General features: G+C 40.6%; 2 protein-coding genes across 2 annotated transcripts in view; one reads left to right on the top strand and one right to left on the bottom strand.

The window, feature by feature from the left end:
• Positions 1 to 1,354: 1,354 nt before the first annotated feature.
• The window catches only part of LOC308327215 (E3 ubiquitin-protein ligase RNF14-like), a 36,426-nt gene continuing 18,032 nt past the window's right edge, over positions 1,355 to 19,748 (bottom strand). The window contains exons 5-9 of the mRNA XM_080780459.1: positions 6,881 to 7,290; positions 5,174 to 5,402; positions 4,390 to 4,562; positions 3,914 to 4,044; positions 1,355 to 3,660 (exon numbers count right to left, since the gene is read on the bottom strand). Coding sequence (XP_080636585.1) covers positions 3,600 to 3,660; positions 3,914 to 4,044; positions 4,390 to 4,562; positions 5,174 to 5,402; positions 6,881 to 7,290 — 1,004 coding nt within the window. The 3' untranslated portion in view covers positions 1,355 to 3,599. The remainder of the gene's footprint in view (positions 3,661 to 3,913; positions 4,045 to 4,389; positions 4,563 to 5,173; positions 5,403 to 6,880; positions 7,291 to 19,748) is intronic.
• On the top strand, positions 11,971 to 12,900 carry LOC308327041 (4-galactosyl-N-acetylglucosaminide 3-alpha-L-fucosyltransferase 9-like; the record flags this gene model as incomplete). The annotated part of the gene is made up of 1 exon (XM_080780176.1): positions 11,971 to 12,900. The coding sequence occupies one exon, from the start codon at positions 11,971 to 11,973 to the stop codon at positions 12,898 to 12,900; it is 930 nt and encodes a 309-aa protein (XP_080636302.1).

Consider the following 19,748-nt stretch of genomic DNA (forward strand, 5'->3'; position numbering starts at 1 on the left):
GAGAAACATTGGCCAAGCACCATGCTTTGTCGTTGTATAATATATTATAATATTATCTGCAACATTATTAATCAACTGAACGCTTATTGTGAAGTCCACCGACCGGAAGTGAAATGCTTACACTGAGGAACATGACGAGCGTGTTTCAAAGATGCATCCTATCCTGACGGAACACTGGTGCTCGTCTGTCAATCCCCGGTAACAAGCCTGGGCAACCAACAGTGTCAACTCCCACAATCCACAGCGAGCTAAACATTGAAGCGAGTGAGCGCGCTGTTGCCATGTGTAATTTGGTTCTATGCAAATAGCAGACTTGGATGGAAACATCCTGTTCTATGAGTATGTCGATCTATCTATGGTGATCTTTACCCAGACTCACTCACAGCCTTTATCGAATCAGATAAACACACCAAATGTGTTTCTCCCATGCAGTGGAAATCAACACCTAGTCATTCAATTCATTAATTGATTAATTTGTTTGACATCCCGATGATCTGATTCAAATAGGTGTAAATTATTTACCCATTGTACACATACCTGTTATAAGATTCAGAATACTTGGTGCAACACCCATTATTAAATATAAGCCTACTTGCTGTCACTGTGAGGATTTCTGATTTTCTGGTTCTCTCAAGAGTGTTTGCACTTGTGCTTGTTGATTTACTCCTCCCATGTGTGTCTTGGTCCCTCCCTGCCAATCTACTTATTCATCAGCTCATTCGCTGACCAATCAAGTATGGACCCCCACCTTGAAAGCACTTGGAATTGGAATTGTAGGAGTTGAGACATTCAATTTAGTTTGACTCGGTTCTACAGATAAATATTGTTAAAAACCTATCAACCTATTGGTCCTCACTAATATTCATGATAAAAATGGCACAATTTTTGTCTACTCGGTCTGTGTCTCATAGCTGTGGGCAGTTCAGAAACCTGTCCACCAGTGACATCATTGTTGGGCAGATTCTTTTTGAATAGGATTTTTCTTTAAATATATTTACCGGTAGATTTGTATTATCGTGAGAATGACGTCTTCAATTTTCGCATTGCAACTTTTCAGGAATAGAAAGCCTGCAGTTTCTATTAGCTTGGATTCACCCATTGATGTCACTGGTGGACGGGTTTCTGAACTGCCCACAGCCATCCTATGAGACACAGAGTAGAACAAAATGGTGCTATTTTATCATGAACATCAGTGAAGGCCAATTACAGCATAATGAAGATAGGTTTAAAAGTGGTGAAGTGGTCGTTTAATTACAGAACCTACTAACCATTCAGAATTTACATTGTCTAAGGAGAGATATACTGTACATTAGGCAGTTTCCCCCCCCATAAACAAAACATAAGAGACGCACACTTTCCATAAATGATTTCATTTTTATCATTTCAAAAAATGAAGAAAAACATTAAGATTGTGCACTTGAAAACATTTCAAATAAAACAGCAATGTTTATATTTCTATGGCCTTCAATCATTATTTGGCAATAGAAAAACAAATGAATGCAGCCAAATTGTAGTTTATAAATAAGGAGGGATATAAATGTGTGCAGTAGTGAATTGCCATCCCAAGCTGTTGCCAATCACCGTTTGCCAACAGTTTCACTTCTTGCACTAACTCAGCAAAGGACCTATTCTAACCTACAACAAAACACATGTGCTCACTGCTCTATGATATGTTCACCAAAATACATACTGTGTAGAAGATATAAGAATCTGATTTTCCTGCTATGTTAATTCAAATAAAAAGGAGCTCAATTAAACGTATTGAACTCCTTGTTAAATGTTTCTATAATTTGCTACAGGTTAATAAAGCCCTTACCTTCAAACTTCCTAATACCTTACCTATACTATACCTAATAGTGTTGATCTCCTCACTTTAGTTTGACTTAGTAGTAAGATTTCCCAGTGAAAATGAACTAAATGCCTTTTATCTCCACTGTACAACAGTGTCACAGGTCCAAATAAAGCCCACCTACAAAGCTCACACAATGCATTGTGTTCGCATCACTTTATAAGCAGTTTGGTTTGTAAAAATACATCTTGATTTTGAAGTTATAGAAATGCATTAAGAGGAGAAATACCATTTCCTAGTGTTTTTGTACTGAACACATTTCCTAGGATACACATTCATTGCAGAATAACATACGTACTGTAGCTCTGAAAACAATTAAGTAAAATAATTGCCATCTACAGGTATGTATGTTATCTGGTGGAAATTAATGTAAACTAAACTGTAATGTTCCTTGGCCGTGCTACATTGACCTACATAATATGCAACAAGCTTTTTTTGGCATGGTATGCATCCATTGCCAAGAAGCAATGCTACGTTAAACTGCCAGAGTACAGTTGTTTGACATGTCTTCTTCCATAAAGATACAAATCGGCCTTCAGGATTAGTAGTTAGCCATTCCATACTGATTTAAAGCTGCAATCCGTAACTTATGTTAAGAGAACGATTGAATATGATAGATTAGATGACAATATAACTAGCCAATAGAGCGTCGCAGTCCCCACTTTCTTTTCTCCTGTCTAATTATTTGATTGGCCCAAAACATTGTGTTTATTGTCATGATTTGTCTTTAATGTCTTTAAATAAATACTTTTTGAAATGACTATGGGGAAAATTAATGGGAAATTCTCTTCCGGGCCTGTCACACTATCTGCAGTGGTTGGAGGTCTTCCTGACTGTAGACCTTGGTGTCAGGTAGGACACCTACTGGTTTACTAGTAGTACTGCCTCTCTTGACCAAGTGGGGATGCCTTCTTGGAGAGCAGTACATGTTTGGTCTCACATGAGAACCGGCCAGGTTCAAATTCCATGAAATTTGTGGATTGCAGCTTTATTAGGACCATCTCAATCTAGAGTTTATTATAAATACGCCAACACATAATGTGAAAATATATACACATATTTTACAGGAGTCAAATGTTTATTCCTGATAAAACAGAATAAATTGAAGAGATGTAGAACACTATGCATCAGTGTGAAATTCAAGCATGGGGTTTCCCTTCACCCAATTTGCTTTTAACAAATTAATCAATCAAAAAGGTAAATTTGCATTGAATGCATTCTCAATCAGGATTACAAAAGCACTTTATGTAGCAAACTGTGAAGAGTGAACTCCAAATTTAAATTTGGACAGATAAAACTAAACTAATCTAAAAGATTGAATCTGAGCCAATTTCTTAACAACCCTTCTCATTATTACTCACTCATTATTGAAAATTAACTTGAGTTGACTTGATTAAATTGAGGTCTTGTGATGTGGTACCTTCTGCGAAATTGACTGTACTTTTTGTATTTTGAATGGGAAATTGACTACATTTTGAATGGACTGCAATGCTGCCTCCAGTTGATACATTTTTTTAGAGACAAAAACTCATAAATTGCTGAACTCGCTTCCTACTAACACTGTATAAGTGACCATCTCTAATCTATTCCGTCAGTGTCAAAAGATGGTACTGTAGCCGTGGCACTGAAAGCGTGTGCAGACGTACATACATTAAAGCGTGGTCAATGTGTGTGACGTGGTGGTGGTGGGGGGGAGATTAAAGTGCATTCAAATGGCGCACAGAGCAGGGAGGTATTTATTGCACATGTATCAGTCCTCTTCATCGCTCCAGAAGGCATCCTCGTCATCAAGATCCACACCTTGGAACAGTCTGGAACAAAGACAACACAGACACATTCAGGCACTGGGGAAATTATCGTTTTGCTTGTGTGTGACGATTTTGTGGGAGTGACATCCAAATATGTCTCTGGATTAATAAGGAATTAGAGAATATATGGCCATCGAGTGAGCAAAGACTTAATGGCTAAGGTGAAGTATGCAGATTTTTCATCAGTATTTAGTTGAGGGTATACAAATAAAGGTTTAAAGTCTGGTGGTAAGCAGGGTGAGTGGGGTTTACGTACTGGTTATAGCAGGGAGAGTTGGGGTTGTTGAAGTGACTGTAAGGGTTGACTTTGCTGAGCTGTCCCAGGCACAACCAGCAGAAGTACTGCCTGCAGGACGTGCATGTCATCTTGTTGCAGCCGTCTGATTTCTATAGGGCAGAAGGTGAAGACAGAATGAGACGAGGGCAGAAACCAGGGTTCAAGTTATGTGGGAGAGCTGAGCTCCCATGACATACGTGTGGGGGGGGGGGGGTCTCTCAATACATTACCAACAACCATCTATCATAAATGCACTGTCTGTCTGTCTATATGTCCTTCACATTATCTCGAGAACCTTCCAACCGATCGACTTCAAAACTAGGCGTCAATGTGGCAGATTAGTGGTTCTCCAAAAACATCTATGAAACTTTCTTTCCACATCTCTGCCTCTGCCCAATGTATCCATCATTTTAAATGAAATGGTCCCAACCCCATGGTGTGTACGATACACACACCTGTATATTTGTCCCACAGCGTGGGCAGCCTTTACAGTTCTCATTGAGCCAGTCTCTGCTGAAGGACTCTTCCACTGCCTTCTGGATCACCCTCTTCCCGTAGCGCTGCTCCATGAACTTCTTCCCGGATGTGCTGGCGGAAAGATACTCATCCCTCAGGCCACGCAAATCATCTGTATACAGAACAGACAACACTGGCTTTTTAATGGAAGCAGCGGTCGTCTTTCTTCAAAACATGTTCACTTTGGATATCCAACTTTGTTCCGTTTAAAACTAGGCTATACCAAAGGCAAAAAAAAACGTTTCTCCTTGTAACTTACCCACGGGAATAGGATTCATTTAAGCCAAAAAGACAAATTCTTTAGTCTTGGACTTTAACCACCCGAGGCCGATTCTACAAATGCCTACTATAACGGTAGTTCTCAAACCTTTTCGCACCAAGGACCCCGCCAAAATGATATGCATTTGGCCACGGACCCCCTCCCAAAAAATGTTTCATGCCAGGGACCCCCAGAAGTTTCAAGACTTTTCAAAACTGGTGCTTTCCCGTTTTAACCCATTTTGGGGCGGGAACCCCTTTCGGTGTTTTAAACATTGTTATAATTTAGCTATTGAAAAATAGCAGATCTACGAGCTTGTAGGTCTGCTATTTTTGAAAAAATCGAAGAGCGACTGACATAGAAGACATTTTTAGAATCTGATCTCAGGTCAGAATGGAAAACTGTCAGGATCTATAGAAGACATTTTTAGAATCTGATCTCAGGTCAGAATGGGTTATAAACACCTGCAGTGATTTTGCAGTGGGACAGGCCGTGGTAGGCCAGCTTGCAGAGGGTGCAGAAGGCATAGCGACAGGCGGGACAGATGCCCATGGTGGTGTCCGGCTCCACCATGACGGCGGTGGCACAGGTCTGCCGGGGGCAGTACACCACGTCTGCCATCAGGTCCAGGGTGGACTGCAGCAGCAGGCGGTCGTATCGGGCAAACAGCTCCTCGTCCACCAGCTGCTTGACCTGAGAGAGAGAGAGAGAGAGAGAAGAGAAGACGGATTGGATGGAGACGGAAAACACCCAGAGCGAGATTCACATACTGTAACCCATTCTGAACGGGAACCCATTTTGGTGTTAGCATCATGTCGTGCTTTAGCTATTGAAAAATAGCAGATCTACAAGCTCATAGCGCGCCACCGAGTGGCGCGCTATGAGCTTGTAGGTCTGCTATTTTCTTTTTAAACGAAGAACGACTGACATTTTTAGAATCTGATCTCAGGTCAGAATGGGTTCATCAGACCAGTGTGTGTCCAGTGGAAACCTTGTATGAATCTGATCTCAGGTCAGAATGGGTTAAGCCAGGGGTTTTCAACTGAGTATGAACCAGGGACCACCACCCTGACTGAGAATCAACCTGGGGACCATTGTTGTGTTGGGAGGGGGGATATGGTCATGGTGTGGGGGAAATAAATGAACCTTCCATATTAAACTCATGTTGCTGTTCATTGTAACTTATTCTATGAGTAAGCAGACACTTGCGATTGATTATGGGCACAGTTCCTTGTAATGGTGACTCAACCAGGCAAACCGGTACGGTTTCCCTTGAGATTCTATCTCACTTTTCTGTGGAAGTTCTTGACATCCGACTTCCCAGTAACTGACAACATCGATGCGTCATACTTTGTCACCAGATCATTTACTGCATTGTTTCTCAACTTTCTCTAACCCTAACCCAATACAATAAATTCCAATATGAATCTTCACTTTCCTACATTACTAAATGCATAGTCAGGGACCACATGCAACACCTTCACGGACCACCGGTGGTCCACGGACCACCTGTTGAAAACCCATGACTTAAGCAATATTACACGAGAGGGTGTTGTTTAACGTGATTATTGCCACGACAGTGATGCTGGTAGGGGAACGAGACGAAGTCGAGTTCCGCAAGCGTCACTGAAGTAAAAAAACAGAGCGGCTTTGTTTTGATTAGGTGGTGAACAGTGCTGGTTTGATCAACGGCTAGAAACCGTTTCAACCAATCAGATTGCTTCCTCTTAACGACTCCATCATCAGGAATCTACAGGCACAATTGTCCCATTTTGATTAAAAAAAAATGTCTTCTAACATCCTGACAGTTTTCTGAGAAAGCTATGTTTTCTATGTCAGTCGTTCTTCGACTTTTCAAAAATAGCAGACCTACGAGCTCGTAGCGCGCCACTCGGTGGCGCGCTGTGAGCTTGTAGGTCTGCTGTTTTTCAATAGCTAAAGCATAACGTAATGCTAACACCAAAAGGAGTTCCCGTCCCAAAATGGGTTAACGATGGTTTCTGCCAGTGCACAAGGCAACTAGACGGAGGGCTATATCTTGCACCACCCCTTTAACCCTTATCCCTAAACTAATTTGCCATGTTTTACTATTAAAAAAAAAAGATGGAGCCCAGCATCTTTCTCATACCCACATGCACGCACGCACACACACACACGCACGCCTCGCTCACCTGCAGCGGCGTGGCGACGGAGGTACATTTTGGCTCGGGGCAATTAAGGCACTGTACGTTGCCGTCGCGTATCTGGATCTGGAAGTATTCCGTCATGCAGGCCTTGCAGTAGACGTGCTGGCACTGGTTGAAGCACAGGCAGCCCGAGCCCAGCTTCTCCACGAAGCAGATGCCACAGCAGAACACCTTGCCGTCGAACACCTTCTGCCGGTGCGCCTCGTCAAAGTCCAGCAGCTGAGGTAGGAGGTCGGCGCGCGGGTCCACCGCCAGCACGGCCCGCGGGTCCAGCGGAGACGAGGGGGGCGACGGAGACGGCGACGGCGCCCGCGGCTCAGAATGTCCCGTTCTTTGTGTCCTCGGCGGCCGCTCTTCGTCTTCCTGGTCGGAAGACTTACCGGAACACTTCACAGCTGGGGGGAGAGTGAAGAAAAGTGCCGTTTATGTTTAAAACCCACACAGTGTATATGTTTTAGAGCAGGGTGTCCAAAGTGTGGCGCGCGGGCCAAATGCGGCCCTGGGATAAATGTAATACGGCCCGCAGCCGGGCCATATTACATTTTTACTTTTTTTTTGTGTTTTTGTGTTTTCAGTGTCAATTTGTTCCTTCTTCCTTGTATTATTTTTACGTTGCTCCTCTGGTTACATTTGGCAATGTGACATATGGCTGAAAAAAGGCTGAGAGACACTTTTTGTTCAAAGCACACACTCGACAAAAGACCATTGATATGAAATATTGTCTATTGATGATGATATGATGAGTTCAATAGAATCGCTTAAATGCAATGCACATGTATGTGACTTTGTCTAGTCCGACGCTACATTATGTGACTTTGTTATAGACTAGTATGTCACTACATTATGTCAGGAGATATAGTAAGGTTGGCCCTTGGGTGTTTTAATATTTTCTAATATTGCCCCCTTTGAAAAAAGTTTAGACACCCCTGTTTTAGAGAGATATATCGCCCCCAAACCGTTATTGGCCATTCAGGACGAGAACCCTTTGGGTGTTTTTAAGCATTATGTTATGCTTTAGCTATTGCTAAATAGCAGATCTGAGCTTGTAGATCTGCTATTTTTGAAAAGCTTTGCTTCTGGGGGGGGGGGGGGGGGGGGGAGAGACAGACTGGGTGCTGGGCTAAAGAAACTTTAGTAGATAGTGGATGGAGCCCGCACACCACAGGTACAAGAAAGACATTCTTTATTGAAAATTATCTGACGACGTTTAGATCTATTTGATCTTCATCAGGTCAATATGACCTGATGAAGATCAAATAGAAGATCAAATGCATTATCAGGGTTGGACTGGAGCACTATTTGACCAGTAATTTAAGGATTCCGACAGCCTGCTGGCTCTATATGCTAAACTACTCTTAATCTCTGCTCGGTCTGCGCACCATGATGCAAACAATAACAGTCCACAGATAACAAGCTCAGACAACCAAACACCATAATAACATCACAGTCATGTACTACTACAAACTATAGCTTCCATGGAGGGTAGGGAATAGGGATGGGCTTTAAGGCACATTTATGTACACTTGGGTGTGTTTGCGGTTATCCGTGGTTAATCATAGCATGATGTCATATTATATGACGTATTTATACAAATTAACATTGTAGTGCACTCCATGAGCCTTGGAGACACTACAGTAACTAATTAACTAATTATATCTACGTTTTTCAGAGAAAAGTCATTAAAAACAAAGTAAAGCTTAGGGGACTTTTATAAAGTGGGGTTTAACAAAGCTCTCTTTCCCTCTTAAAGTGCGCTCTGTTTTGAAGTCAACTGCTACCAACCGTGGGCATGATGGCACAATGCAGCTCTAAACACCAGTAAATCCCATTCATATTAAAGCCACACACACACACAACTAATGTCACAGTGCGCATGAGAACAAAATAATGCTGAATCCGAAGGTGTCTGGGCCTGGGGTGAGGAGTCGAGGACCTCAGTTAATTTACAAATGTTTCATTTAACATTTGATGAATATATCCACCCCGACTACAGGCCCATTGAAGTGTGCACGCCTTGACTTCTCTAAACATACATGACCTAATGATGTATCCCAGTAGATGCAGGCTATGACATCATGCAATAGTGGCGATCATGATCATCACCGTGACAGGGGAAACAATAGTGGGGCTTGGAAAGTCCAGTTGAAAAAACATCTCCTTGTAATTGGTGTGTGTAATTGTATTTGATGAAGACGGGCCCACGTGATCCCAACCTTGTGGATACTGGAACTGTAACGTGTGCCAACTAAACTGCCGACTAGATTAAGATCTAGTGCACAATGATTGGCACAGGGGTGAAAAAATGGGAAGTCCAGGAAACTCCCACAGAACCGGCTCGTCAACTGCTATCGCTCTGCCATTGAGAGTGACTACACCTGGTGCCCAAGCTGCACCCATGTGGAGAGGAAGGACCTACAGCGAGTGGTCAAGACCATCGGCTCTCCATTACCACACCTGAGTGACATTTACCTATACTGCAATAATAATAATCTTTTCCGTATTATTCGATAAGGTAAGAAGTTATTTAATGATGTAGTAAAGATAGCTTAGCTAAATGCATTCAGTGTAGGGTTGACGATTAATTGTTGATTAATAATTTGTCAAACCAATAATTGCAATTAACAATACAATTGTTTTTTTGGCATTGAAACATATAAATAAAAGTGTAATTTGTTTGAAAGTGACGAAAATTTGATCCAGAAAAAAATATTAGAATATAGTGTGGTATCTGGACATTGCTTACCTGGAACTGTCATCGGCAAGGATTAATCAGGCCCAAGAGGGCACAATTTAAATGTGGACAGACCTAATATTAGACCTGAAAGACTTACTGACCCGGTGATATTGTAATTGAGGTGTTGTGGGTTGATTGTTCTGTGAATAGGATGGGGAGGGGGAGGGAGGGGTTTCTCTGTGTGTGTGTGTGTGTGTGTGTGTGTGTGTGTGTGTGTGTGTGTGTGCGTGTGTGTGTGTGTGTATGTTTTGAGTTCAATTTTATACACTGTATAATGACTGCTCTATGTTTTGTTCAAAAAACTAATAAAAAATTGAATGAGAAAAAAAAGGAATATAGTAGAAGTAGAAGTAGAATCTAGGATCGTGACGAATCATGACAATGAACACAATGTTTTGGGCCGATCAAATAATTTATAAGACGAAAAACAAAACAAATAGTGTTGTCTCCTGACTTTCTTTTCTTCTTTCTAATGATTTGATTGGCCCAAAACATTGTGTTCATTGTCATGATTCGTCACGAGTTGGCTCGTGTCTGGGCCTGTCTGGGCCTGTCTGGGCCTGTTGGCTTTGTCCGCGGCGTAACTGATGGATATATTTCTGTAAAATATATGTAGAGACTGACAAGGACTGTATAATTACTGTGGACTGATAAGGACTTCGATAGCTCGAGCTGCGCTGGGCTCCGGAGGACTCCGGTGCTAATACCGGAGCCGTCTAAATACTTATTTGGAAAGTACTCTAATTACAATATCTACCGGAGCTTAGACAGAATACTTTCCAAGTGAAATGTAATTTGTGGATAATGATACTTTAAGAGTATAACCTGTTAAATACCAAAATGTTACCTTAGATGAATGCCAAGATTAAATGAAGTTCCACCAGAAAGAAAGTAATGTCCAGAGCAGATGTGGTTTTAGTCATTTCATTTGTTTGATCGAGAGAGACAAGAAATTAGATTGAACATGCAGCAATAATTATTATTTACAATTAGATCGGACCGGTCCCGAGATCCCTCGGGACCCAGCCTAAATGGTTCTCTCTCCCTCGCCCCAAGATGGGCGAGAGTATTTATACCGTGTTACTCAAAATGGGGTAGCACGTACGTGGCACACGGACGGCAGTGGAAATAAATCAATATGGGATATGTAGTCTAAGAATGATTTGTAGTTACTTAACTATATTCCGGGACGACACAGAGGCTTGTCATGAGAGACAGCTCTGCTGCTGGCGTTGCCATGACAACAATCTACAAAGAAGCTCTGGCTTGCTTCGAAGGTCAAATTCCTGCACCGTTCCTAAATCATAACAAAGCTTACAGTATGGGGTTTTTTACCAGCTAGGGTTGGCAGGGCCACAATTATAGTGAGACTATGCAGAGTATCATATCGATGACCAAATGACCTCTCCTCCACCAAACAACAAATCAAAATTATCGATCAGTAACCGTCTTTAAATAAATTATATTAGAAGTGCCGATGGAAGAATGCATTGTGTTTTCATTTCCTGGGCCACTCGCTTTTCTGAAAGGGGGAGGGACTGCGGCGCTCTATAGACCAACTGTGTTAAAAAACGACTTCACACAAAGAGTCAATAATGTAGTTTTAGTTATACTTAAATGAAGGACAATTCGTTTTCCCTGTTCTGATAAGACTGTGTGTGTGTGTGTGTGTGTGTGTGTGTGTGTGTGTGTGTGTGTGTGTGTGTGTGTGTGTGTATTTCAGCTGTCACATGAATATACAGTAGTATAGGGAAGTTGGGGACTAAAAAACTAAAAAGTGAAGGTAAGTAATAATTGTATTCAGTGCTTAGTTGGAACCAGCTCTGCAAATTGTCAAAGCTAACCACTAATGACACATTTAGTATATTGTATGTTCTTACCTGGAAATTAGTCAAATTACGGTACCTAAAAAAAATGTCCCTGCTGCAAAGTCTAACCATGCAGGCTTATAAAATAAATAAATAAAAAAGAATAATTAGACGTAGTACCCTTTGGAACATCAGAGAGGATCTCACTTCCTGCATCACAGAGCATCTTTCTTGAGAGCGTGAAGTTTATCTATTAATTATCTCTCTCTCTCTCTCTCTCTCTCTCTCTCTCTCTCTCTCACTCAGGGTCAGCCATGTTGAGCTCTTCATCCCGCAAATGGACTCTAGTAAAATGCTGCCTGGTGGTTCTGTGTGTACTGGGCTCCTTTCTCATGTACTACTACACACCTGACTATGACTTCAAGTTACGCCCTCCTACCATGCACACAGCCTCACGCAACACCAGTCTGCCTTCTTCGAAAGGAAAGCATACAGACGCCCCAAACCAAAACTATACCTCAGGAAACCACCACATGACGTGGAAAGGTTACAATCACACCAGCACCATCCAGCTCAGAGATGCATATGTGGAGCCTCAGGTCCTCATATTGATATGGTGGTGGCCATTTGGATACAAATTCAATATTACAGGATGTCAGCTGACGGACGACAGGACTCTGTACAACAAGGCTCATGCTGTCATCATACACAACAAACACATCAATGGAGAGCTGACCAACATGCCAACAGAGCCACGCCCCCGGTTCCAGAAGTGGGTGTGGTTTAACATGGAGTCACCCGCAAATTCAGCTCTGATCCCTAAACTCAACGACTTGTTCAATTTAACAACAACTTATCGCCTGGATTCAGATATCCCAGTGCCTTATGGGTACCTGGTGTCGGTGGAATCGGAGGACAAGAGTTTCACGCTGCCAGTGAAGGACAAATTGGTCTGCTGGGTAGTGAGTAACTGGAACCCACAACATAAAAGAGTTCAGTTCTACAATGAGCTGAAAAAGCACATCAGCGTAGAGATTTACGGCAGACTTTTTCATAAACTGAATCATGACCAGGAGTATTCCAAGTTAATACCTAGTTGTAAATTCTACCTTTCCTTTGAAAACTCCATGAGCAGAGACTACATCACAGAGAAATTATACAATCCCATGATAATGGGGACAGTGCCAGTAGTGCTGGGCCCTCCAAGAACAAATTATGAGGTTCTCATCCCAGGACACTCTTTCATTCATGTAGACGACTTCTCCAGCCCAAAGGAGCTGGCTGAGAGACTTCTTTATCTGGACCAGAACCCTAATGAATACACCAGTTACTTTAACTGGAGACAGTGGTTTAAGGTCAAGCGTTCCAATATTGGACAAGAACACGTTCAAAGTTCATGCAATTATCTACAAATGCCCCGAGACAGACAAACTGTTGACATCAATAAATGGTACTGGGGTTAAAGTAATATGACAAAACATCGACACTGAATTCGGAGTGCCATATATATATATCATCTGCTGGATTTACTGTGATTACCAAAAAACATGAATTTATGTCATAATGCTTGGCATATTTTCGGACATTTACTTTTTGAATACACAGGGTTGTTTGCGGGAAATTGACAAATACTGTTAAGTGACACGACAACTATGTAGCCTAACTGTATTAAACTCATTGTACGTTTCATTTCACGTCATTCCACGCGCAGTTTCTACTACGGCTTACTTTTAGCCGAATGAGGAAGAATAGGCTTTCCTCATATCGTATTCTTCCTCATGGTTCTGTAAATTACAATAATCTTAGAACAGCTAGCTATTCCCAGTGGGCCACTGGTGGGCCTCCAACTAATTGGCAAAACACACACAAGACTTTACTGATAAAATAGCAATAATCTCTTTATACTCTAAAAAGTAAAAGAAACATGGTGGTATACTACATGGGTTCCACTGATCCAAGCCAACACAAAGTGGACGCGAACATCTTAAAGATTTTCAAGAGTTTTGAGGGGTGCAATCTCATGCACCTATGACGAGATTTGTTTGTTATGCCCGGAGTCTTTGGACTCTTTAAAAGCTCGTTGGGAGGGGGACATAGAATATATAGAATATAGAATCTCCCAAATGTGATTGTGACACTGTGACTAATCTTGATGCACCCACTTCCCCTTCTCACACTCACTGGAAAAGGGACATCTTGTATTGTGTAAAATGGGAGAAGATTAGATTCTCATTCATTGGTTCTTCCGATTTCAGAAGATTTGGGAGGACATGGGGACGATTCATTCAGAAATTGAATCCATGGAGTGTTGGTTTGAAAGTCTACTGTGGTTGGGGTACTATGATGTAACGCAGATTATGGATGTCTCGTGTACTTGTAATTGTTTGTCGGATGTTTTGTACGGTTTTGTTTCTGTATTTTCAACTCTTATTGATCCTGTATTTAAGGTTTGTTTTGTTTTCTGTTGTCCTTTTTCTTTGGGGTGAAAATTACACTTATTGTGGGGTTTATTAAGATAAGCCGTTGATGCTACCATTATTTTTCAACTCCTGATTTGAATGCTTCTGTGAAAATACTAATAAACAAAGTTTAAAAAGAAATAAATGATTTTCAAGACTTTCAAGTGGACCCTGATCAGGATACGGTATGGAACCACTAGAATATTCTTCCTACTGCAGGTTAGAAGAATGACTTACAGTCAGAAGTACTGGACCATTGTATAGTACAAAGTCTTCCTTGGTTTCTTGTATTATTGTGTCAGTATCTGAACTGTTGTTCCTCTGAAAAACATGTTTGCTTCAAAGAATAAAGCATATTTTTGTAACGTCAGTTTAGTTTTAAATGGATTCATGTTATACAGCTCGCTATATTTGCCCTGGGTAAATATAGAGATTATATTTAAAATAATCACTATATTATCCACAAATCAATAAAGGAGAGGATGTTACACTATTCATTATACATTATATATACACACACACACACACACACACACCGGTACTCAAAATTGACATTGAGCTTTTTTGTTTATATAAAAGTTATTTTATACCATTTCGGAAACACACAACCACACAAACGTGTGCCAACTAAACTGCCGACTAGATTAAGATCTAGTGCACAATGATTGGCACAGGGGTGAAAAAATGGGAAGTCCAGGAAACTCCCACAGAACCTGCTCGTCAACTGCTATCGCTCTGCCATTGAGAGTGACTACACCTGGTGCCCAAGCTGCACCCATGTGGAGAGGAAGGACCTACAGCGAGTGGTCAAGACCATCGGCTCTCCATTACCACACCTGAGTGACATTTACCTATACTGCAATAATAATAATCTTTTCCGGATTATTCGATAAGGTAAGAAGTTATTTAATGATGTAGTAAAGATAGCTTAGCTAAATGCATTCAGTGTAGGGTTGACGATTAATTGTTGATTAATAATTTGTCAAACCAATAATTGCAATTAACAATACAATTTTGTTTTTGGCATTGAAACATTCAACAAACTGACCACATTCCGAATTTCCGAACGCACCCTAAGTCACCTACATGTGACAAACCCTGCTCTAAAATGCCACTATAGTTACATCCCGTTCAGACCAACAACAACCCTTACACCCTCAATTTAAAATGTTTGCAATTCAATACGATCAAACGGGAATACTGCTGAGTTTCAGCATCGGAATATATGTTGTTCCTATGTCCTTGGAGACATGCAGTCAATATTAGTGAACATTGTCTAAAGTATTCAATGGTCAAATACAAAAGTGAAACTATTGTTGTAATGTACACCTATCCCACGGCAATATGCATGCCAACATGCAGATTTGGAAAAGATGGACACAATGTCTGTGACTCATACTGTAGGTGTCATCTAAAATCAAAACTTATTTGAGTTTAAAACACCAATTTTGAAGGTTTGTCTTCCCATTGATTTGAACATCACTTTCATAATATTGATTGGAACACCCGAGGTGATAAGAATATCATATAGCCACAAGTAGAGGAGTATTCCCCTTTAAATGTGTTTGAAGATCTGTATAGTAGATTTATAGGGATTTAAATCAACATTATAGCTGCCAGAGGTTTGCAAAGTTTTACTCCAGTGCAAAAACATTTATTGATAAAAGAAAAAAAAAGAGGCAGTACTTCATTAATCAACTCAACTTTCTTCAGGTTAATTTTTTAAATGTCGTTTTCACAATACCACAGTATTACGGTCCCCCCGTGGCTTTGCTTTATGCATTATGTTTCATGTGCTGAAGCCATTTCCATTTTCCTCAAGAAGCCCCGCGGGTCTCAGTTTACAGCACCTTCTAGAACCCCATAGTGGCCGCACACATTTCACCCGCTCCAACCAAGGGCCAGCAATATCCCTCCATCTAACTATCTGCCGATAAACTCTCCTCACATTATGGGTTTTTTCCACTGTACTTACAATACCAAGTATACCTCAGAGCACAGGACACGAGACCATGCAACCACTTAGATCAGCCAGCAGAACTAAACTATACCCCCTTTTTATTTGTTACTATTATAATTAGCTATATCTATCAATGTATATAATATACATATATATTATATATAATATGCCTGCCGGTAGTATATAATAACTTATATAATTGCAATTTGCTGTATGTTTGATTACATGACTATTTCAAAGGGAATATTTGTCATAGGCATTACATCAAATGAAGTGGTAAAGTACAGTAAGTGGCCACAAATGCCACTGTTAATATCCATAAACACATAAATATCAGTCATGAGCGATGGAGATGATCAGCTCTTCTTGTGAAAGGGAAACCAGTTGAACAACTCATTATATGACCTAATGTCAGGCAATGTTCATTGGAATTACATTACGTTATGCAGCGTTAGAATGACACTACATTTATGGCCCTATCCTAGGCGTGCCTTGCCCTATTTTACTATCTTGAACAACATTGTAAAATAGTTCTAGCTGTTCTACATTGACACGTTGTGAGCTTATGTATCTCGGCTATTTGAACTATTGTTAAACGTTTTTCAAAAGAGTATTTAATGGCAAATAAGTTTAGGGTTAAGGGGTGGCGTAGGATATTGCACGTAATATCTATTGAATGATTTATAGTTGCAGGAATTGTGATCAGATTAAAGCTATGTGAAAGTCTTTTGACGACAAGTCAAACAAAGACTGGAATCAAATTACGTTTGATTAATCCATTAATAAAATTACATTAATTACAGTTCAACAACTTGGAATTTAATTTGATCTCCCTGCACAGTAATAATATACTTGGTGTTCATTTAACTCCAAAAGAGCGGGCCCATGACAACCGAAAATATATATTGCTCCCATTTCCATTTAGCTTGATTTAGCCATTTTCTCATTTATGACCTACACATGTTTGCACTGGAGCAAAACGTTAGACATTGCCATAGTCTTTATTTGTACACCTTTTTATATACTCTATACTAGTTCCTGTATGGTAGATCGTCTAGACGGCTCTGAATCCTATTAAGAAAGTTCTATAGTAATGCCAAAAATACAACCATTTTCTTGAAGTAATTAAACGACAAGCAAACTGAGAGCAGGATATAGGATTTTGTGCCATAGTATAATAGTATTTTTTTCATACAAATGAGAGGGCCTATTTCGTTGAACAAAACAAAGGCTTTAGTCTGAATGGAGCTTCTTGTTGCTTGCTTATTTTCTTTTTTTTTGTATTCTTATTATTCATATTTTTTTATCTGTACAAGTAATTGCTTTTTTGGTCATTTCGTATATTCATAAGACACACAAATGCACATGCATGCACGCGCGCGCACTCTCTCTCTCTTACACACACACACACACGCACGCACACACACACACACACACACACGCACACACACACGTACGTACACACACACACACACACGCACACACACACACGTACGTTTGAACTTCACAGTAAATGGCATACACAAAGTGACCCAATTAATCTGCCCACATATAGTCCATTGGGTCCAGTGGCATAATGTACTGTTTTGTTTACATTTTACTCAGTTACAATATTTAGTAATTCAACTGAAGGTTTAATGTGTGCCGTGATTCCAATTGGGAAGGAAAGATGGCTAGTACGATAAATAAAAGTGTAATTTGTTTGAAAGTGACGAAAATTTGATCCAGAAAAAAATATTAGAATATAGTGTGGTACGAGGCGTCAAAAAAACAGCTCCCGTAGGATTTTTGTGCTAAAATTGAAAATTTTTTTTTACAGATCTTGGTTCTATAGAGTCCAAACTATGAGAAAATGATGGGGTTCAAATTTTCCCGACCCCCACCCCGTTTCTGGGGGGGTCATCTATTTGGGACCTCCCAGAACAGTATGCCAGCCAGTTAATGTCCGATTTTCATAATATTAGAATTATTTTGTATGTTTTAAAACATTCTGAGTTGATTTCTTAAACTTTTAAAGTGATCAGAAGAATCTTTTTTTACTTTTGGTAGGGGTGTTTCCTCACCTGGGACCTCCCGGACTGACCCCTGGGCCTATTCCAGTTCTCATTACATTCCTCGCTCTGCTCCTGCTCCAGAATATTGTCAAATTAGATCATAAATGAAGCATAAAAGTATTTGTAGCTGGGCTCTGATATAAAAAAAATGGTAGTAGCCAATACCAGGGGTCTTCCACAGGGGGCCCATGACCCCTAGGGGGTCCTCAGAGTTACTATACAGGGGCCCACCAAATCATTTTTTCTTTTTTTTACATTAAACCACTTGAACCATAGCATCCCTTTTCCAAGGAGAACTTTAGCCAACAATAGCTGATCTACAAGGTTGTAGTTTGAGCTTGTAGATCAGCTATTTTCAAAGTAAGGTGCCTCAGACCCAAGTGTAGCAAATATTGCTGCTAAATAAAGATCAGCCAAGATCAGCCAGGCTGCTGCTGTCTTTCTCTTTTCTCTTTGTCTTTCTGTTGTCGGTCAGGTGACTGGGAGGGCTACTTGTCATCCTTAGAGGAACTCATCAAGTATTTCTTTGCTCGTGATCTCCTTAAATATGCTCGATTATCTTGCTATTAACGCTCTTGAACAGGATGACCGCAGTTTAGGTGTGCTTCCCCGTGGGAGGTTAGGGTGTGGGTTTGAGATGGTTAACATCGGTAGACTGTAGATAACTTGACTGCGTGTACTGTACGTGCGTTTGATTTGTGAGTTATCTTGGCACAGTACCATGGGTGTGTACGCATAACAAAACCATGATGCTTATATGCAACGATTGGTATGAAAAACATAATTGAAGCTGAGAAATGTCGGCTATGTGGTTGACACGCACTGTGAGAAGATGAGTTCAGATATGTACCAGTGCCACTGTCTGCTATTTTGTTTAAAGCTGCATTACACCTCAAGCAGACTGAAATTATGAACCCTTTTGGGTGTTATTTTGTCCATAAAGTGATGCTATTCTTGTGTGATCCTCAAAACAGGATTTGATATATTCAGACTAAAATTATTAATATTGCCACCACCACCAATAACCATGATAATACAGCAGCTATCTGCACCCGGGGAAATCACTTTGCCAGCTTGTGAATGTGATGGACATTTCCATTAATATTTTATTTTTGCCACGGACATGCAAAACAAGTGATCAATGATATTACCAGAACACAAATGTATAGCCTATAGTACTAATTGACTCTTGACGTGTCATAGTGTCTACTCTATTCCACTGCGCTACACATTTTAAAATAAGTCATTTATCAAAACTTATTTTTGGGGAAAAGCCGATCTACAAGCTCACAACACATTACGGCATGTTGTGACCTTGTAGATCAGCAATTGTCCTTTCTTCTTAGCCTATAATGACAGGCCAAAAATTGGGATTTCAGGGTAAAAATAGCTATATAGTCACCCAACTTACCCAGAAAGACTGGGAAGTTATCCACTGTATACTGGCAGGTGGCCGTCCAGACAGGCATTATATGTGGCATAATGCATGGTCCAAGTATATTCCATGTTTGGGATTTCAATAAATGGGTCTTCCGTCTTATACAGTAAGTAGGCTACAGTTGCAGTCCGAGAAAGGGACACTTAGCTGCAAAGGTGAATGGGTACTTAATATTAGGTTATTGCAGATGGCCTTTCAGAGGACAGTGTTACTTGGGGACATGAGGAGACAGGATGTTCTACAAGCTAAACTAGTTTTGTGTTTGTCAACGTAGCTTAAATAGTTGGTGTCAGTTCATTAAGGTGTGTACTCTAGGTTGATGAGACAACTATGCAATGGAAACATACCTGAGATTCAAAACAGATAATTAAGTACTGTTTAAGGAATGTTTCACTGTTCA

Source organism: Protomyctophum bolini (assembly GCF_963924005.1).
Source record: "Protomyctophum bolini genome assembly, chromosome: 13".
NCBI lineage: Eukaryota > Metazoa > Chordata > Actinopteri > Myctophiformes > Myctophidae > Protomyctophum > Protomyctophum bolini.